The sequence below is a fragment of the Manihot esculenta genome, chromosome 17, assembly GCF_001659605.2.
Source record: "Manihot esculenta cultivar AM560-2 chromosome 17, M.esculenta_v8, whole genome shotgun sequence".
NCBI classification, from domain to species: domain Eukaryota; kingdom Viridiplantae; phylum Streptophyta; class Magnoliopsida; order Malpighiales; family Euphorbiaceae; genus Manihot; species Manihot esculenta.
This window is the reverse complement of record NC_035177.2, coordinates 12,781,719-12,804,165: the sequence shown is the minus strand read 5'-3', so window position 1 is coordinate 12,804,165 and position 22,447 is coordinate 12,781,719. Positions and strand designations below refer to the sequence as shown.

Sequence of the window (22,447 nt, the reverse complement as noted above, 5' to 3'; positions counted from 1 at the left end):
ATTCTAATAATCAAATAAATTAGGTGATATTAGAAGCAAGTGCATTAGTTGTATATGGTGTTTATTTGGTATTTGTCAGATTTTGCATTTATTTTCAGGAGCTTGAGAAGGATAAAAATACAATAGCATATAACTTAAGACTCTTAATACCCGAGTTATTATCAAAAAACTCGCCTTTTCCTTAAATAAAGGTGAGACTCAATACAAAATTACCGTTATCAAACATAGCCCGTCATGTCTTTCTTATGCTTGTGATCGTGGGATTTTCATCTAATAGCTAGCAATATTCTTTATCAAGCAAACGACCACATTATTGCCGAATTATCATAAAATTATCAAATTCATCCTTATTTCTTTCAGTATAAATGGAGAAGAATTACAAAAACAAAGGTACGCTACAAAAACAAATGTATGCTATTCTCTAATGCGAAAGCTCTAAGCAATTCTTCACACTTTCTTTACTCGTCAAAATATTAACTTGAGTGTCGGAGTAATTGTCGTAAACATTCACCACCACCTTACATTTTCTTCGCTGTAATCAATCACGGTATAGTCTCATTCCGATCACTTCATCAATCCAATCTCAACAATATCATTATCTATTATCTATGACTCTTATGAGGATGACACTCTTTTTATAGACTCTATATTTATTATGTTATGTAAAACGATTATGGACTTAACTATTTATGTATTGATAGGATGATGATGAAATATATAATATAAATATAAGGCCAAATACATATTTTTACTTCTCAAAAAACCCTTAGGATATTCTAAAATTTTAAAATATCCTATGACACATTTAAACTATTCAAAAATGTAATTAAGATGATATTAGAATCTTAGTAATGCCAAAAAAATTTCAAATTACCATTTAATTTCACTGTTAACAGTCAATAATTTAATAATAATAATAATAATAATAATAATAATACAGTTTATAAAATTTAAAATTAAACTTTACATTATATTCTTTATCTTAAAAAAATATATCAATTTAAATTGATCTAAAAATATTATAAAAGATTCATGTTATCTACTGATTGCAATTATAAATTCGTATTAATTTCACTTTTAGATATTTCAGATGTTTTTAAAATTTATGGTGCCATTAAATTTTTTTTTTTAAAATTTAGGTCTTATAAATTAAAATAAATATAAAAAATATATTAAATTATTAAAAGTAAAGAATTAATGATGAAATTACATAAAAAAAATAAAGATATTTGAGTAATTTAATTACCATTTAGAACAATCTCATACAATCAAATCAAATAAAAAATAATTACAGAATCATGTTAAACATACAATTTTTTCAAATATTGTACAGTACAGTATAAAACCATACCATAAGTAAAGTACGAAATCATGGAAAACATCAGTCCAAATGAGGGCTTGCTCAATGTACCTTTATCCTTCAAAAAAAGAAAATTAACTGACCCATGGACCGACTGAAACCTGACCTCAGCGGCCGGCTTGGCGTCGCCGACTCAAACGAGACTGGCAAAGCATAAAAGTTATGGAACGGAGAGAAAGCCCAACGGTGATAGGACAAACGGAAAAAAGAGAAAAAATGCAGAAAACAGTGAGGAAAGAAGCGATGGAGAGCATTACAGAGAGGCTATCGGCGATGGAAAATCTCTACTTCCCTCGCGCTCTTCAATCCAACGCCACTCATCCCTCCAACCGCAAGTCTCTTCTCCTCGACCTCCTCTCCAAAGACGTCGCTGTTTTCCTAGGTCGGTCTCTCTCTCTCTGATTTTTATTTTGTTCAAATAGCAGCTCTGTGAAATCCTCTCCTTAAAACCCTAAATGTCCATTTGGATGCCTAGAAAATGAAGGAAAATTGAATTAAGAAATTCGCAAATTTTGTTACCTTTTTCTTTTATAACAAAGAGGTGAATTGAGCTAACTAGATTGATGTTGCTACTTCAGAGAGATATGGAGCAAAACTGACATGGGAAGAGCTTGGGGAATTCGATATGCTAAACAATGACTACGAGATAAATTGGCACCTCAAGAATCTTCGAAGCAAAGTGAGTCCAACTTCCGATGAGTTGAAATCCAGGTCTGTGAAGGTTAAGAACAGGAGGCTCGCTTACTTGAATAGATTGATACATGACGGCACCTACTTCTCTGAGGAGGCTATGAGAGAGAGAGAGCCATATTTGCATCACGAGTTTGTGGGTAAGTTTCAGGATCCGAGTGCCAGAGGCATGGCGAGGCGAGGGGAGCGGTGGTCTGAGACGTTGATGAGGAGGTCTGAGGAGGCTATTTTGGTTTCTAAGATCAGGGCGGAGCAGCAGAGATTGGGTGTGGCTGAGAGGGATTGGGTTGGTAATGAAATGAACCAACAAGAGGAGGAAGAGGATGTAGAAGAAGAAGAAGAAGAGGAAGAGGAAGAAGACGAGGAGGAAGAAGCAAAGACCGTACCTGGTGGCGTGCACTCCACTGAGGTAGATTTCCCCCTTTTATGTGCTTTTGTGAATTAATTAATCCTTACTTTTGCTATATACTTCTACCATATCATGGTATCTGTTGCATAATCAAAGCTCTGTCAGGAAAATCAATTTGACCCTTTTTGGCAATTGAGACTGATATTTCTTAATCTTCAGATCTTGATTAATCACATTCAATTGCCTCAGAAAGGCTCTTAGTGCTAAGTTTCGTTATGGAATGACTAGAAACCATCTATAAGGTTGCTGCTTTTATCATTTTGCTTTCATCTCAGTTCAGCTAGGCCAATTTCATTCTTTTTTTTTTTATTATCATTTTTTATTTTTTTAATGTAAGGATAAATCCTCTAGCACTTCCTCCCGCTGTATGAAAATTGCATTTTTCTAAAATGGCTTTGCAGATAACCTTTGAGGTGATGCTTTTCTGTTTGTGTTTTTCTTTCTGGTCATGAGAGCCGGATTTCAATTGTTTACTCAGATGTGTATGTATGCGTTCCATTAATCTAAAGTATAAATCATGTCAATCCCAGATGAGTTGATGTTGAGATAATTTGACTGCCATTAATGAGAATTTGAAGCATACACTATTAAGTCATTATGAACAATACTGATAAAGGAAATTTACCTCTTCTCCAGGAAGGAAACAAAAGTTGAAATTAGTTGTATCTAATACGGACAAAATGAAGAGGATTCTTCTCATCATGGAAAAGTAAAGGCCGATTGGACAAGAAGGGCCAATGTTTACTTGTTCTTTTCATTTTAATCCAAACATTTCAATTTTGGATTTGTTATCCTAACCTTTTCAATTGGGTAAATTTTATCAAAATTTTGAAATCACATATGGAATTCAATTTTTGTATACATAAAATTCAAATATTGAATTTCATATATTGCGTTTAAAATTTGGCTAAAATTACACTCAACTTGAAAAGGTTGGGACAGTAATCATTTGGTTTAAAATGCAAAAACATGTAAAAGTTGGGCTTTTCTTGTCCAATTAGTGAAGTTGTGTAACTGGTCTTGGTGTTAGTTTGCTACAGTACTTTTTCAGTATGTAATGCCTAATATTTTAATGCGTACTTTCAATGGTTTAATCTGTAAATTTCATCTATAAGATCATGTTGTGCAGATAGTTAACTAGAAAGATAGTATAATTTCACTTATCATCTATGATTGCATTATTAATAAATGTCATATATAAGATCATGTTGTGCAGATTGTTAACTAGAAATATAATGAAATTTCACTCATCATCTATAATTGCATTATTACAGTGCAATTTACTTTACAATCAAGTAGTTTTTATTAAACTGCAATGTAATTTGCATTTATCGCATTCAGATGATTGACAATACACGGGGTGCCCAGCCAACCAGAGGTCAGCATAATGAGGAGGCAGCTTTATCCCAAGAAGAAAAGGAAGATATGATGAATCAATTTACCTACATCATGCACCAAAAATTCCTTTCTGGGGAAGACCATCAACACATGGATTACTCAAAAATAGATGATGATGAGACCTTGGATGATCACTGGCTTAGGGAAGTCAGCCTCGATGCAGAAGATAAGTATTTTGCTGAAGATGAGGATGATTAAGATGATTAGGTGCAGCTGCATTGACTCTGTTTCAAACCCTTTTACTATTCAGATTTTGTTTCTGGAGATTTGCTTTTGTAGATATGCACCTGGTGCTTCCCTTTTGAGTAAATGATAGATTATGTATTTTGTTATCACTGACCTTGGTTCCTAATGGTTTATCAGAGCATTTAGTTGGAACGTGATTTTGAAATCCCTAGCATTGTAACGGGGGACAGTGTGAGCCCTCCAGGCTCGAAATCTGGGGGTTTGTGTCTAAAGGGTGTTGGAAAAAGAAAAGAAAAAAAAAGGTGTGTAAGTTAACCATTTGTCAAAAGTGGGCGTCTTTTGCCAAGTTTTGCAAAAAATTACCCAACAAGGGGAAGATTTCTGTTTGTTATATGTATATGTTAAATAACGATTATTCCTCTACTAGCTATCAATCATGGGTTTCACTGGTGTAACTTTGACTAGCGATGGGAGACCCGCTCTATTGCTACCGTTTGAGTCTTCTGGCAAGTATTGCCATACTTCAAAGAAGGTGAAGTTGAAAGAGGGTTCAGGTGAGCAAGCTGTGACAGATGGTGATCTTCCTGTGGAGGATGGTGAAGATGGAATGGTGGTCGGCGCAAGACTTCGTTTCGGGATACCTTGCGTAGATGGCGCCGTTGGAGTATTGTATGGGTGAGGTAGATGTGGCTGAAAATGACCCTTCTGAGGATGAATCTGTGGGCGATGATGATGATGAATGGAATAACCCTAAATGTGTAGAGAGTTTCGCATGAGGAGAAGAAACAGATGCGTGAACAATGGAAATGTACCCTGTTCGTTAAGGTCCTGGGATGGTCTATTAGCTTTGGGTATTTGCAAAAGAAGTTGATGGGGGTCTTAGATCCTCAATTGATTTTATCGATCTAGTTAATGGCATCATGTAAATTTAACATATATATTGTACTGTTTAGTTCCTTCTCTTTTATTACACCATTTTTATTATTAAAGTGTTAATTTTTTTTATCTTATTTAATTGTTAATCAATTAATATTATACTGTTTAAACTTAAAGAAAATAAATTTTAATTTTTTTAAAAGTTTTTTTGTGACTAGTGTTATATTAGTAAATGAGTTTTATTGAATATTTAAATTTAAAAAAATAAAATTTAAATCTAGAAAATATGAATTTATAAGTGATAAGTTAAATTATTTAAATTTAAAAAAAATTTAATAGTAAAGAAGTAGTACTTTTGTAGATAATAAATTAGACTAATTCAAATTTAGAAAAAATAAAAATAAAATATTAATCAATATGATTTTACAGGTAATTGATTAGAATATTTAAATTTAGAAAAAAATTTAAATTTTAATCGGCATTATTATTATTATTATTATTATTATTATTATTATTATTATTATTATTATTATTGCCTTTACGTAGTTGCGCCTTTACATACTGCAACTATAGTAAAAAATAATTTTCTGTAATAAATATCATTAAAAAAATTGACTTTATAATATAAATAAGATCAATCATTTATGTGATTTATATTAAATATAAATAAGATCAACTATTAATGTGATTTATATTAAATATAAATAAGATCAACCATTTATGTGATTTATATTAAAAAATATATTTATAAATATATTTTTTATGAAATCATTACAAATATATTCCAGTCAATTAAAAGATAGATAAGAATTACTGTCATTTAATTGTAACACCTTTTTATTTTTTTTTTATAATAATTTTTTTATTTAATGTTTTATTTTCAATATTCTGAGTTAACTTTTTACATTCGCTATTGCAGTTTGGGACTATATTACTTTGATATTTCTCAAATTATTTAGGGGTATTGAGGAAATTTTTTAAAAATCTCAAATAAATAATAAAAATTATAATTAAGTTCAAAATTTACTAATTTATTTCTATTTTAATTTAATTTAAATAAAATATCTTTTTATTTTATAAAATTAAACTTTTTAGTCCTTTCATTTAAAAAATATTATTAATTGACTTTAATATTTATAATATTTAATTTATATAATTTTAATTATATATATTCTACTATTTAATTGCTCTCCCTCTCTATTTCTTTCGATCCAAAAATTTACGTTTTATTTCGAAGATTTCAACTTTAAATCTTCACTTAACTTTTTTTAAATTATTCACTTATTTTTTAATTAATTTTATACATTATTTTTATCATTAATTTTTTTTTTATTTATCTAACTTAGTAATTATCTATTTATATAATTAATATCGTATGTTAGATTATCTTAATTTAGAGAAAGTAAATTTTAATTTTTTTAAAAAATTATTTATGAGTAATCGATAATACATAACAACCGTCAAAGCAAAGTCATGAGCTGTTATTATGAGATAAGGTTATGTGACAAGGACCAGTTATGTAGGAAAGGTGGTCCATCTCGAAGAAGAACGATTTAGACACCATAATATCCGGACCATTACTCAAACTCGCCTGTCTCCAGTAGGAAGAGTCTTAGCGCTAAAGTTACCGTTAATAAGTACAGCCTAGAGTATCTCCATTACGTCTGTAATCAGCGGATCACCAATGTGTTAGCCAGCAACATCTCTTATCAAGCAACCGGCCATATCGTCGCCAGATTATCGGGAGATGCCATATTTACCTCCACCTTCTTACAATATAAAAGGAAAAGAATTATAGAGGAAAAGATACGCTATTCTCTAACACTAAAAAAAGAATTATAGAGGAAAAGATACGCTATTCTCTAACACTAAAAACTCTAAACAATTCCTTGCATTCTTTACAATCGTCGATACTGATTTGAGCGTTGGAGTGGCTGTCGTGGGAACCCACCACCACCTCACGTTTTCCCCCTTGTAGGTTGTAACCAATCACAATATAGCTCCGCTCCGACCACGTTATCAATCTAATTTCTGCAACATCATTTGGTTCCTTACTAAGAATCTATTAAACTCTATCCGTTCAATTGGATTAAAGTCAGTCTCTTGTTTCTTTTCCTTCTAAAAAAAAAAAATCTTTTCTATTTGATCTCTCAAAATGGCTGAAATCGTACATATCATTATGGGAGAACCTGATAAGGTCAAAGAGAAAAATAAGAGCATGGCACAGGATGTTCTGTTTGTCAATTATGAACCATGGACCAAGCAAGAGGTAAATGCGACTCGATAAAGGTTATTCCCAGATATGTTGATAGCTTACAATCAGAAGCCAACTCTTCTTCAAATCGGCTGGAGTAGAGGGAAAAAGACCGACTCTTAACTTTAGCATCCCGAAGAGTACCATTTCTAGGTCTTGGCCCTTCGAAGGCGCTGCTCTGTCGAAATCGAGGTCAGATAGACTTCCATCTTCTACTTATTATACATTATACAGAATTGTATCTATCTCTATCTTACCGCATCAAAGACAGATTCAACAAGGCAAGATTCAGCATTAACTTCAGGAAGCCAAGAAGTCAGTCAGCATTCAGCTGTAGAATTGAACTTGAACTCTAAGCCGAATCGACTTTTGGGGATAAGAAGCGCTTTGCGAATAAAAGAAGTTGTTAAATAAGATCAGGTATTCCAGATCCACAGCTAGATAGAATGAATCCACGGGCCTTATATAATCAAACTGTGCTTTGAAGTTGGCGAATAAGTGGTAGTTCACATAGATATTCAGAAAAGTCTTTCTAGCCGGAATGAGACTAATCTAGTAAAGGGAGCCTTTCTTTAGGGAAAGAACTGTTAGTCAAGGCACGATGAGGAACTACTGACAATGGTGGGAAAGAAGAAAGCTGGCAATGCACATCTGAAACAGGGCTTGTAAGCATGAAATTCAGTTGCTAGCTGGACTGACTTTCTTCGCCTTCCCTCTCTTTCGGTTTCTTTGCTTCAGAAAGTCATTTAGAAAGATCCGCTGTTCCAGATCCGTTCTTTGCATCGCTTGAAGGCATAAGTGGAAAATCCAATATCCAATAGAATAGTTAGAGTAGATCCTATTCTAGATGGATTAGAAACCTTACCTTATTGGCTTAAGCATCTTCTTTTTTCCATGAAGAGGAAGAAGACCGGGTTCTCGAATCCCCTGCTAAGAAAAGGGGCTCTTGTACTTTATTAAAGGGAAGGAATTTACAAAGAGAAGAAGGGCAACTAGGCTTCTTTGCGCAATTCAATCAATGGTTACCCCACATACAGAATGAATAAGCTGCTAGGAAGGAGGACGCTGAGACAAAGAACTTCACTTCGACGCTGGGTAAGACTTCCTACATCTTTGGAATTGAATCAAAATATATAGTCTATATATAGAGAGATAGAAAGGATCAAAGGCTTGTAAGCATATCAGCTAGTCTCTTCTTTTTACTTCATACTCAATCAGTCTTTCCCGTTGAAATGGATTCTATCCTCCAACTACTAAGCTTTATGCTCTGTGAATAAGAATCTTATTCTCAAGCCCTATCCCTTAGGCTTAATGGAACGACCAGGAAACTGGACCGCTACCGGCGCTAGGATTCAGATCGACTTAAGGTCGCTGGAACCCGTAGCAAGCCTGCTATACATCCTGTGTACCTGATAAAATCCCATACATGAACATACATTTTCATAAAAATCTAAACTTTTCATATACCAAGCTCGACCTATGCATTCCTCATAAACTGTAAACATAAAACCCACACTAGAGCCCTCATCAAATGCTCTAGTATGGTCAACATCATATACATCAAGCTTGGATCAACATAACCCATTATAAAACTTTTACATAAAAACATGTTCACTGGGATTTACAAAATATAAACTAAGGCAAAGCACAAATCTAATCCATTACATAGTACATGTCCACTACTACTCTATTACAGAAGCTTATACCAGCCTCTAGCCGACTTCCCGCTCTATCTCTGATCCTGCAAACCTGGGGTTAGGGGAAAGGGATAAGTTACAAGAGCCTAGTGAGCAAAACCATAAAAACAATTTAATAAACATATGCTCTCATGAAATGCATCACAACACAAACAATACACACCAAGGATGGACTTGTCACCAGTAACCCTCTACATATCCAATATGCCCGGCCCTCGACGGAGCTCCTCAGGACTTTCGCTTAAACATAACATAACATATCCAACTGTGCCAGGGGCGTAGAATGGGTAGCTCTGGTCTTTCCCTTACATAGTGCCAGGGCGCGTAGAATGGGCATCCCTGATCTTCCGTATCCGTATCATATCATAACCTGCTCGAGGGCTAGTGGGTCATCCAATATCCATCCACACCAACAGTAAATTATGTAATGCATCATATTCGTGAATTCTAATGCAACCATCCTATAAACATGGCAATCGTGATGCATGAACATGCTCAAAAGTTTGATTACTTAAAAACAGTAGATTAGTTTAGTTCTACTCACCTCTGGCTGACGCTTTACTAACACTGGAGCAGTTACCTCACTGTTGGTCTCTACGGTCTCTCAGGTCCGATCCTACATAGGTGGACTCAAATGAGGGACCAAACATACTCTGACAAGACTCTAAACATCTCCCCAAAAACCCCTTAAAACATCATAAATCATGCATAAGAAACAAGTAAAGGAAGGGTGAGCAGGGGACTTTCGGTGACACCTTCGGCGGCCGAAGGTCCCTACAGATTCGAAAGTCAGGCACTTTCGGGGGCGGGTTCGGCGGCTAAAACTCCCTTCCAGATCCGAAAGTCCATTCTTTCAGGGGCAGGTTAGGCGGCCAAAGACTGCCTCTACAGGTAGGTTCGGCGGCCGAACCTTGCTTCGGCTGCCGAACCTGGGTTCCCCAAAATGGCAGAACCTGATTCCGCCCCAAGCATTTTAGCCCCAAAACTCTCAAATCCTCACACCCAACCGCCTACAACATGCATACTCACTCCAACAAGCATAAGGGGTAGAAAAACTAGCCTAAACCCCAACAAACAACTATAAAACAATACATAAGCATACATTCATCAACATTCTAACTCAAAGCCTATAACCTTAGATCTAGCCATATCATGCATTATAAACCCTTAACCCTTTTTAAAACTTACTTAAAACATAATAAAGAGCATGGATCTACACTTACCTCTTGAAGATCGAAGGTAGATGTGATCCCAAGCTTGGAGTTCAGGAGAAACGGTCTCCCAAACTTTAAAACCTTTGATTAAGCTTCAAATCTTCAGAAACAAGATAAAAACTCATGAAAATCTTGAGAGATTTGAAGGAAAAACACAAGATCATCAAGGGGTGGCAGAGACTCACCTTGCCCAGAAATGGAGAGAGAAAACTCTCTCATTTTCGGGCTGAGGAACTCTTATAGGTGGCTGGCTAGACCACCTTCGAGGGTCGAAAGGAGAGCTTTCGCGGCAGCACCACTTTCAGCAGCCGAACTTGAAGTTCGGCGGCCGAACCTGGTGTTTTCCCTCAAACTCCTTTTCTTCATTTAAAAACTTTAATTCAAAAAACCAAACAATAAAATCATGAAAATTATTTTGTAAAAATATATTTTACCCTTCTAGAGATTCCGGTACCCAAGATTCCATATTCCAATGGAGATTCCATCGGAAAGTTGGAATTCCGACGCCGGAGTCTAGCCGGGTATTACACTTAATGAATTAGTAATTAGCATACATTTATCCTATTTCATTCAATTTAGTTCTTTTCCTCATCTAGTGAGTGATAGATTCAGCTCTCACCCTCGGTGCAATAGGAAGAGGTAGCCTTGAGAAGTGAACTTCCGCCCCGGTTGATTCGGGTAACCTTGTGGTTTCATCCCAGGTTACTGATGAGTGTAGAAATGTCTTTTGATTTCTGCCATATTCAGGGGAAGGGATATCCTCGCCCACCTTCTCGACGCCGCCTTCTTCAGTAGGCATTGTAATTGAACCTTTGGCTACCTTACCCGGTACCACTACCTACCTTCCAACTCCTGTGCGAACATTCCATGCTCAATATGGCGAGTCCAATATCCAACCGATTCCTAGTTCACATCCTCTAGAGCAAGGATCCCCTTCAGTAAGTAGGCCGCAAGCCGCACCTTCTTTCATCGGTGTGCAAGGTATAGCACAAGCGCTTCACACATTACCTCAAGGGGCTAGACCCCGATCTTTCCCAGTCCAGGCGCCTTTCCAAATGGGATACGTTACACTCGTAGTCTCGGGCCCCTCTTGCAAATCGGCCAGGTTTCGCCTCCCAACCCACATCGGGTTATGCTTCTCAACCCACGCCGGGTTATGTTCCTCAACCCCAACCAGGGTATTATCCGCCGCCTGTTTCATCGAGTTACCCAGCTCAACCCATGACGAGCCACCTTCACCAAAGCAGCTACAACCTCCCTATGCCAAGTCAACCCCTATACCATACCCATTTAGGATTTTCTAGAATTGCCTATTTCGGCTAGACCAATTCAAGAAGCTCCATTCATGCCCACCTTCAAGTCTAAAGAAGAGTTTGATCGCTACATTAAGGACCTAGTTCAAGGCGCCGCATCTCAGCCCTTCTTAATAGAATCCATGTGCCATTGACTGAATGTCAATCTTCCCCATTGGTATAAGATCCCCAAATTCCAAAAGTTTAATGGGAAGGGAGACCCTCAGCATCACTTGAGGCTCTTCGTCAATGAGACTCTCCCGGTTCGAGATAATAAGGACAACAAACCAGAAGAGTCTATAAGGAGATGTCGCAATATGGGTTGGGAGCCTACCCGTTGGAAGCTTCACCATATTGGAAGAGTTGGCAGCCAAGTTCAAGTTCATGAGCCAATACTCCTACCTTACCAGCAAAAAACCTACCATATCGGACCTCCAAGACACCACTCAAGGGCTTAATGAATATGTCCAAACCTTTAGATTATAGGCCGGTTTAGAGAACTCCTAGTGAAATCCGAGATCGTGATACCTGAATCCCGAGCTGTCCAGATGATCATCCAAAACCTCAGAGACCCTCTCCGTGCCCTTATGCTACTAGGACCTATCCGCACTTATGTCGAGCTCTATGAGAGAGCATCCCAACTCGAGAGGAACTTGAAAAAGGGAATGCTTGGTTACATGTTTTCGACCAATGCTGCTAATTCCCCTCCTCTTCCATCTGTAAGCAGTTACAAGAAGAAGAATGGCCAAGCCTGGGTCCAACCAAATCAACATTGTTTCCCAGCAAAGCCAAGGTAACAGAAGGAGAGGTAATAAGAAGCAGGGCCAAAACAGAAAACCCCTTTCAAATTCAAGCCCTTTCAAACTTGTCAAGTCCATCTCCACCTAATTTCACTGCTATCCCTCCAACAACCCTCCAGTGCCCTTGCCCCCACCTGCCCTAAATCAAGAACCCTAATCCGAGGCAAGGACAAGGGAGGAATTTCAATGCCCAAGTTCCCTACAACTATAACCAAAGTAATGCCTGCAGGCCACCAAGGGAAAAAAAGTCTTCCCAGTAGCATGCGACATTATCATGGAAAAATTGCTAGCTGCAGGGAAACTTACCTTACCTGTGCCTAAACCTCAAGGCTTGACAAAAGTAAATATGTCCAAGTTTTGTGCATTCCATCGAAATACAGGCATGAAACCAACTCATGTTGGCCACTCCAGGACATCATTGAAATTTAGATCAAGTCTGGAGAGATTAACTTCGATCAAACTCAACAAACTCCATCACCCCCGTAGAACCCAAACCTAGGGATTTTCACAAATCCGCTCCCTAATCATGGAGCCCAAGGTCTTGCAGGAGCAAATAACCAAGTTAATACTATTCCGGGCATTGAGGAGACCCCGGTTGATTGTACAAAGACAATAAGATTCGATCCTACTGTCTTGGGCAAATCCCTCCCTCAAACTGGTGTAACCATTGAGAGAAAGTTAAAGATCGCTTTCATTCTGGGGGTAATAAAAAAGACTATTTGCTCTCAGATGGACTTCACCGGGGAAAGAGGAAGCCCTGGAGGAATTAGCGGCATGGAGAGCTGGTAGATAGGAAAAAGTGGGTTCAATAGAGAGAATTGACATTTCAGGTGAGGTTAAGGGAGATGAGAAGTTTAGTTTTTTTTTTTTGAAAGATTTACTATTTATTCATTGGTTATTTCTATTATTAATAAGTCACTCTCCGTATTTTCAAAAATCTACTAAAACGTCCTTATATTTCTTTCTATCAACGAAATAGTCCTTCCATCCTTTTTTTTCGTTACAAATAGATGAAAAATGAAAGAGAAAATTTTTAAAACTTAATTTTGCCCTCAATAACCCCGCTTTTCTTCTTTTTCCTCAATAAACCAATTTCTTTGTCATCTTTGTCTTTGTCTTCCTCCTCAGTAATTCAATTTTTAAAAAGAGATTTACTATTTAGTTCTTAGGTATTGCCATTATTAACAAGTCAGTCCCTCAACTTTGAGAAACTTATTAAAATGTCATTTTTTTCTCCGTCAATAAAATAGTCCTTTTATCAATTTCTGCCATTAAAAATATAGTAAAAAACTAAATTACCCCCTTATTCTTCTTCTTCTTCTTCTTTTTTAAAGAGGAGAAAGAGGAGGATGACAGACTATTTCGTTAATAAAGAAAAAAGATAAAAACATTTTAATAGATCTGAAAAAAGATAAGAACGTTTTAATAAATTGAAAAAATGCATGAACTACTTATTAATAATGACAATATACAGGGACTAAATAAAAGAGTTTATTTGAGAATAAAATTAGATTTTTAAAATTTTCTCATATTTTTTATCTATTTTTAACAAAAAAAAGAACAGAATGACTTTTTTTATTGATGGAGAAAAAAAATAAAGAAATTTTAATAAGTTTCTAAAAATATAGGGACTAATTTATTAATAATCGCAATATTCAGAAATTAAATAATAAATTTTTTTTAACTCAATTTTTTTACTTTTTCTTTTTCTTTAATGACTCAATTTACTTTTTCTTCTTCTTCAATAATTCAATTTTTAAAATCTAATTGTTTATTGTTAATTTGTAAGATAAATAATAAACCAATTTACTATATTAATAAAAAAAATAATTTATAATAAGAATAGTTCAAAATATATTTTTTTAATGTACATGCATAATATTTATCATATAATAAAGAATATTATAATTAATTTAATTATTATTTATATTACTCTTAATTTATGTATTATTTATTACAACTTTAATTTTAAAAAATATAACTATATTAATTATAATATTTATTTATTTTTATATAATAAAAATACATATATATATTAAAAAATAAATTATATTTTATTAACAATTATATTTTTAAATCTTATATAATTTAATAAATTATTAATTATTCTCTTTAGAATCAATTTAGAAAAATGTTACAAATCAATTATCAATAGGAAAGTTTTAGTGGTATCTTTGTTAATTAAGATTTTATAGACGAAATAATAATTCCGTTATAACTCTCGGTGCCAGCAGGGAGGAAATTTTAATTATTTTTAGAGATGTTTTAAATGAATGTTGCAAATAAGTTATTATTTTAAAGATATTTTATTTTTTATAGGTAAATATTTTTGTTTTAAAAGAAATATAACAAATAAAGTAACATTTTGATACTATTTCCAAATTTTTCAAAGGAAGTTTTGAAAGAAAGTCATAAATAAATAGCTACTCAAAGAAGGAAAATTCATTATTTTTTAAAGATGTTTTAGTGAAATGTCACAAATAAAGAATCATTTAGGGATATTCTAATATTGTCTCTAAATTTTTTTTAGAGATGTTTTAAAAGAATATCGCCAACAAATTACTATTTATGTACATTTTTACAATGTCATTATTGGTAAATATTTTATAGACAAAATCAATCATCTTTCATAGACGTGTTAGAGAAATATCATAAATAAGATATCATTCAAGAATATTTTGATGCCATCTCTCAATTTTTCAAGAACGTATCTTAATAACCTCACTAATAAATTACTATTTAGAGACGTTTTCATGACATCGCTATTATTAAATGTTTTACATATTGAATAAGAATGTTGCTATAACATTTAGTGCAATATAATATTATTAGAGAAAAATTCAATTATCTTTTTTGGAGACGTATTTGAGAAATATCACAAATAAAATAATATTTAGGGACGTTTTGGAATTGTCTTTAAATGCTTCTGAGATGTTTTGGAGAAATGTCACAAATAAATTATAATTGAGACGTTTTCATAGCGTCGTTATAGATATATGTTTTACAGACGAAACCAAAACATCACTATAACACTTGACGCCAATATCAAATTGGAGAGAAAATTAATTATTTTTAATCCGTCTTTGCTTTTTTACTTTAGATACAACAACATAGAATTATCCATGATGACTAGTATCGGCAGATACAAAACAATATCAGAAAAAGATTATCCTTGATGTTTTTTTTATTGTCATGCAAAAGCAAACAACCAATTGATACTATCTTCATTCAAATTTAAAAGGTAATATTAAATCACTAGATATCATAGCAGGCAAGGAATGAACACCTTCTAATTATTACTATTGCGTGAGATTACTCATACTTCAATGAAGATCTAGTAGTGTTTAAAAATTCAAGGGCATGTACATCATCACTTTTGTCTGAACTCTAATCTATTTTACAATACAGTCTGAGCTTAAGAAGATTTTTTTTAGGGAAAATTATAAAAAAAATACCTTGTAGTTTAGTGCATTTTCACTTCAGTGTCTAAATTTAAATTCATGTCAAAGTAGTACCATATATTATTTCGCCGTTAACAAAAGACGACAAAATAGCGGATGCAATCTGAATTTGGTGACGTGGTAATTTAAAAATAATTTAATCATTTAAATTAATATTTAACGTATAAATTAGTATTAAAATTAAAAAAAAAAGTAAATTCTTCATTCTCCATTTTTTTGTTCACATCTTTCACTTTATTTGTCCCATATACCAATTCTACCTCCCTTGCATGAAATTCATCAATTTCAACTTCATAATCTTTTATTCTAGATATCATTCTCGGAATAGCTACAACAAAACTTTTACAATTTTCACCATAAATCCATCAAAAAAAAGTGTATCTATTAGAATACCAATATCCACCACAATCATAGAATCTTCGACTTTGATTGTCATCAATCATTGTTGTTCTCATAGGTGCTGGAAGCATGCATCGACACCTAAAAATATTCCTCCCTCCTCTAATCATCTCGTTTGCTTCAAATTGCCCTTCTGATTGTGAACTCATTTCTCTCTGATTTGGAAATTAGAGATTTCAAAAAAATGAAATGGAGGAGAAGAGAGTAACTATGGGAGTAAAAATGAAGGATTTACTTTTCTTTTACTTTTAATACTAATTTATACATTAAATATTAATTTAAATGATTTTAAATTATTTTTAAATTGCTACGTCATCAAATTCAAATAACGTTTGTAATTTTGTCTTCTTTTGCTAATGGTGAAATAATACAAGGTACTACTTTGACACGAACTTAAATTTAGACCCTGAAGTGAAAAACATGCTAAACTATATAGTATTTTTCTTATAATTTTCCTTTTTCTTCATCTCTTAGTACTAGGGGCAACATGTGCTCATTGATTTTGTCGACAAATTAAGTGTGGGAGTTAAATGGATCTTTCTTTAAAATAATTAATATATTTGAAATTCTCAATGAAATCATAATATATATTGTTGACTATGGCAACATGTGATTTGTAACATCACAAAATATGACTTGGTAAAAGAAAGGAACTTGCTTGAAAGTGGTCAATTTAATGATTAGTCGCTTGGATTATTTACCATTATTATCTGTCACTTAAGCTGAAGAAATTTGGAGAGAAGAAAAGAATTTATTGCTCACTTTTCATACATCATTTAAATGAATAAGCTAATGTACATATACAGGTGCTCTAACTAACTTACAACTGTTAACTGACTTACAACTAATTTACAGTAACTAATATTTAACCATAGTGAAGATAACTAACGTACAACCAGTTCATTCTACCTGTATGATTTCAACATTGAAACGTGAGATAAAACTCCTTAAAAATTCACCTTCTTCCTAGAAAATCTTCAGCAAGTTAGAGAAAATCTTTTTAGGAGGTATACAAGTAATAAATCTGGATTTAAATTACGCGGCGAACTGTGTAAAGTTTTGAATTAAACTTGAGATCAGATGTTGGTACCATTTATGAGCTAAACCTATGAGTGCTGATGGAAACATTTGACACAACCCAAAATCGTTTACATCCTAAAGCTGCATGGTTGTCCTGAAGATTACCAAGTGGCTTCTGGGGTTTGCTGTTCCGTCATATTTGTCCAAGCTAGGCAGCTTGAACTTGGTGGAAAAAATTTCTACTAATATTTCTTCCGAAAAAGGAGCATCTTAGTTGAAATCCTCCTCTCATTTCTTTTGGTACATTTGCACGACCCGTACTAGCTTCCAATCTATGCATTTCGAGGCTTCATTTGATTCATCTTCAAACTCGGCCTTTCCCTTAGGCCGCATTTTGATCACTTCTGTTCAAGCCCTTGGAGTGTCTACAGAAACTTTCTCCCTTCTTTCAGAATACATTTTTTATGCCTGTTTTCGAGCCTTATACTTTCCGAGGGTAGCCTGCAGCCTTTGGATGTATTGGAATATCTATTTTTTGTTTAAATTATTAAAATCTGCATCATTGACTACTGAAGGCGTGTTTTCTCTATTATCGGGGGCGAAAAAAGCAATGACACCCTCCTTGATAGAAATATTAGCAGCTTGTGAACTACCAACCATTTGGAGAGCGAAAGTAGAGGGAGATATTTCTCTTTGAGAGAATAAGTAAAAGACTGGATATAATATAAATGAATAGAGATGATTCAATGGATTTCCCGGCTGCTGGACTTAAGTGTTCTAATCCTTGTTTTGATGACTAATAAACAATTGGTGTGCTACTAATTATCTTTAAAAGTGTTTGTGTTGAGCTTATATGTCCCTTATTAAAATAAATGAAATCGCTTCAATTTCAAGAATGAAAAGTGCCAAATTTGAAAGAATGTCACAAGAAATGAATTAGAATGTAATTTTTTCTTTATGCATTGTCAATTTATACATTGTCAATTTCAATTAATTAATTGAGATGGCTCAAGTTTTCTTTTAATCCTAAAATTTTATAAATATGGCCAAGTTTTAAGTAATTGACTTTGAGGGATCAAAATAAAATTTTTCAAAAGGAGTGATTTTGAAAATATTTTTTATCAAAATAAAAGATTCTAAAATATAGGTTGCAAAAATTCAAACGGATTGAAAAATAGAGTTTCATAGCCTAAGTTATGATTTTTCAAAGATTTAAAGAATTATTTTTATGCCCCCTAAAGTCATTCGGCTTCCGAACATGAAGGACAGAGGCAAAAGTCTCATATGTTCGACCGCCGAACATGGACTTTAGGTCACCGAAAGTCTGTTTTCAACGTGCCCCCTAAAGTGAAACTTTCGACTTTCGAAAGAGAAGGGATAGAGGCAAAAGTCCTATATGTTCGGCCGCCGAACATGAACTTTAGGTCACCGAAAGTCTGTTTTCAATATGCCCCCTAAAGTGAAACTTTTGGCTTCCGAAGGAGAAGGGACAGAGGCAAAAGTCCAAAATGTTCGGCCGCTGAACATGGACTTTAGGCCGCCAAAAGTCTATTTTCAAGAAAGATGTTCATCACCTTAAATGGTTCGACTGCCGAACTTTAACCTTAGGCTGCCGAACTTTAACCTTAGACTGCCGAACCTGAGTTTTTCTGAGCACGATATAACAGTTATTTCTGTACACAAATGACTCTATTTGCATTTAATGCATCCCCAATGACCATATTTATGACAAAACTATAAATATAATGTTTTTTTTATATGAAAAAGTTACAACAACTATATAAGCATACAATTATTGAGATTAAAGCCTTTTTCACTCTCTCTCTCTCTCTAAAAACCTTGAGCCATAGCATTAATTTCTTGAAAACTTATCTTGAGTTGTAATTGGTTTGAGTTTTAAGATTGAGTGAAGGTTGTTGAGTGAATTTATTGTAGTGGATGTGATTTTGAGCAAAGGATTGCTCTTGTGAGAAAAAGAGAATTGTAAAGAGCAAGAGTTTTGCTCTAGAATTACAAGGGGTTTTAATCTTCACCCAAAAAAGATTTGATAGTGGAGTTGAATTCTCAAGGAGGGCCTTGAGGAGAGGACGTAGGCTTGAGATAGCTGAACCTCTATAAACCATTGTATTGATTTTTCTCTACCTTCTTTATTTTCTTTTAATTTGTGTCTCTTTACCTTTAAATTTTTTATAAACCCAATTCACCCCCCCTTCTTGGGTTGCTTCAAGGGATAACAAGTGGTATCAGAGCCAAGTCTCCCTATCTTGAAGATTTAATCATCTTGGAGTAAAGATCGGATGGTAACCCTCAATTCTCAAAAAGGTCAATCGGTTGTGAGACCACCCTTCTTTGATGGAAATGACTTTCTATATTGGAAAAATAGAATGTATTATTCCTCAAATCGAAAGGAGTTGATTTGCGGGACATTGTAGAGAATGGCCCTTTCTTTTCAACAAAAGTGATAGATGGAAAACAAGAGCAAAAACTCAAGAGCAAATGGAGTGAACTAGAGAAGAGAATGGTAGCCCTTAATGACAAAGCCATTCACATTTTATTTTGTGCTCTTAGTAGAAGTGAGTACAATAAAGTATGCATGAAGTCTACCGCCAAGGAGATTTGGGATGCTTTGGTTGTCACTCATGAAGGTACTAATCAAGTAAAAGAAAACAAGATGGAATCCCTCATCTACCAATATGAGTTGTTCAAAATGAAATCCGATAAAACTATTAGTCAAATGTATGATAGGTTCATTGAGATCATTGGAGGGATGAAATCTCTTGGGAAGACATTTATAAATGAAGAATTAGTGAAGAGAATTCTTAGATGTCTGCCTAAGGAATGGCTACCAAAGGTAACCTTCCTAAAGGATGCTAAAGATTTGAGTAAAGTACAATTGGATGAACTTTTGGGGAACCTCATTGATTATGAGATGACTCTAAAGAGAGAGCAAGTGGAGGAACCTAGCAAAGTGAAAAAGAACATTGCTCTAAGGGTATCCTCCGAAGACACTAGTGAGGAAGAAGAAGAGATAAGTGAAGAAGAATTAGCCTTGGTAACTAGGAGGATAAGAAAGTTGCTCCTTCAAAATAAAAAGTTCATCCCAAGGAAGAATTTTAGAAAGGAAAAAGGTGAATCAAGAAAAAAGGAAGTGGTCATTTGTTATGGGTGTAATAAACCGGGTCACTACAAAGTGGATTTTTCCAAGTTGAAAAAGCCCATCAAAAAGTTCAAGAAAAAGGCTTTCAAAGCAACATGGGATGAGTCAAGTGATACCAAAGAGGAGGACGTTGGTGATGAAGTTGTCAACATGTGCTTCATGACTTTAGACGAAAGCTCCGATGAGGTAACTACACTTGATGACACTATTTTATGTGATGATGTTGTTGAATTTTCATATGATGAACTTGTTGGTGCTTTAAAATTAATAAATGATGAACTTGAAAAGAGTCATAAGAAAAACAAAATTTTGAAATGTGAGTTAGCTAGCTTAAAAAGGGAAAGTGAGAACTCACTTAAGGAATCTTTACCCTCAAATGATCTTTTACAAAAATCCTTAAATGAGCTATCATTAGAAAATAAAAATTTTTAAAATGAAATTCTTAGGTTGAAAAATTCTCTTTCAAAATTTTTAAAAGGTAAGGACAAACTTGATGAAATATTAGACTCTCAAAGGTCTCCTAGTATCAAGTATGGCCTTGGCTATGATAAATCAATTCAAGCAAATTCTTCTAAAACTGTTTTTATTAAAACTACTAACTTAAATGAACCTAAGGTATCTGACTCTAATGGAAATATACCTAAAGCTTCTAGTAGTAATGTACCTATAAGGAATGCACCTATAAGGAATATACATGTACACCAATCCACTAGTTACAATACTCGTATAAGATACACACCTAGGCAATTTGTATATAAAAGAAATGATCATTATAGAGCACACATTTCTAGTTCACGCAATCACCACTCTCATCATATCTCTTGCTCACATGCTTATAATAGACAAGGGAAAAATAGCTACATGAGAACTCAAACACACTCACTCACCTATGGACCTAGAACAAGAAAGTTCAATGGTCATTGTCACTATTGTGGTAAGTTTGGTCATACCAACTATAGGTGTACTATTAGAAAAGTATATCTCGAATATGGAAGCATATGGAAATTAAAAAATGAAATGACTAAACCCCAAGGACCCAAGTACATTTGGGTACCTAAAAGTGTTTGAATCTCTTTTTTTTATATGTGCTTGAAATCCTCAAAGATTTAAAGTAAATGGTATCTAGATAGTGGATGTTCAAGACACATTACCGGAAATTCATGTCACTTCATCTCTCTTGAAAAGAAGGATGGTAGTGGATAAGTAACTTTTGGAGATAATGGAAAAGGTAAAATTATTGAAATAGATAAAGTCGGTAAGGAAAACTCTCCTATTCTTGATAAGGTTCTCTTAGTTGATGGCTTGAAGCATAATTTATTAAGTGTAAGTTAATTATGTGATAAAGGTTGTAGAGTTATCTTTGAACCAAAGTCATATTTTATCTCTAGAATGTCAGATAACAAAATATTGTTTGTTGGTGAAAGAGTTAAAAATTTATCTTATTGATTTACAAGCTATGACTAACCTAGATATGAAGTGCTTTGTTTCTATTAGTGATTGATAGAGCATAATTTAGACCATATTTGTAATACCCGGCTAGACTCCGGTATCGAAATTCCTACCGTCCGGTGGAATCTTGGATGTCAGAAACCTCTAGAAGGGGAAAATCCTGTTTTCATAAATGTTTTAATGTATTTCACGGTTTTAAGTAAAAGGGAAATTGAGTTTTAAATGGAAAAGACCAAGGAGACATTTCCAGGTTCGGCCGCCGAACATTGGATGGTTTAGGAGGGCAAGTTAGGCTTTCGAAAATCTCAAAGGTTCGGCCGCCGAGCCTCATGTTCGGTCGCCGAACTTGCATGAGATGTGGGGGCACGTTCGGCTGCCGAAAGGTGGTCTGCCAGCCCTATATAAGAGCTTCATGGCCGAAACGGGCGAGTTTTCTCCCCATTTTTGGCCACGGTGAGTTCTTACCCTCCTATGGTTGTTTTCAACGTTTTTCCTTCCGATCTTTCATGTTTTAACAAGCTTTATGTTGATTTGAAGAGATTTGAGCAAAAAGAGCAAGTTTTGAAAACTTGGAGACCAAAGAGCGAATTTCTCCCCATCTCCAAGTTGGATCGTCTCTCCTCTCGTTCTTCAAGAGGTAAGAGTAGATCCATAGTTCCTTTAATGTTTTAAGTAAATTTTATGAAGTTTCATGGGGTAGAAATGCATGTTAGGTTATTTTTGAGTTCATGGGTTTATGTTGAGTTAATGTGCAATGTGGATTGTTTAATGTATGTTTGATGTGT

The 22,447-nt window shown here is 34.3% G+C and overlaps 1 protein-coding gene across 1 annotated transcript; it reads left to right on the top strand.

Annotated features, from left to right (window-relative positions):
* The first annotated feature begins 1,385 nt into the window (after positions 1-1,385).
* Positions 1,386-4,240, top strand: LOC110605534 (coiled-coil domain-containing protein 97). Its single transcript, XM_021744155.2, has 3 exons — positions 1,386-1,742; positions 1,939-2,459; positions 3,801-4,240. Exons 1-3 carry the CDS (start codon positions 1,523-1,525, stop codon positions 4,053-4,055), a joined length of 996 nt encoding a protein of 331 aa, XP_021599847.1. The 5' UTR covers positions 1,386-1,522; the 3' UTR covers positions 4,056-4,240.
* Positions 4,241-22,447: the final 18,207 nt, after the last annotated feature.

Coding starts and splice junctions, on each gene's coding strand:
- LOC110605534 (XM_021744155.2), top strand. CDS start 1,523: ATGGAACGGAGAGAAAGCCCAACGGTGATAGGACAAACGGAAAAAAGA. Junction 1,743..1,938: donor AGACGTCGCTGTTTTCCTAG/GTCGGTCTCTCT, acceptor TTGCTACTTCAG/AGAGATATGGAGCAAAACTG. Junction 2,460..3,800: donor GTGGCGTGCACTCCACTGAG/GTAGATTTCCCC, acceptor TATCGCATTCAG/ATGATTGACAATACACGGGG.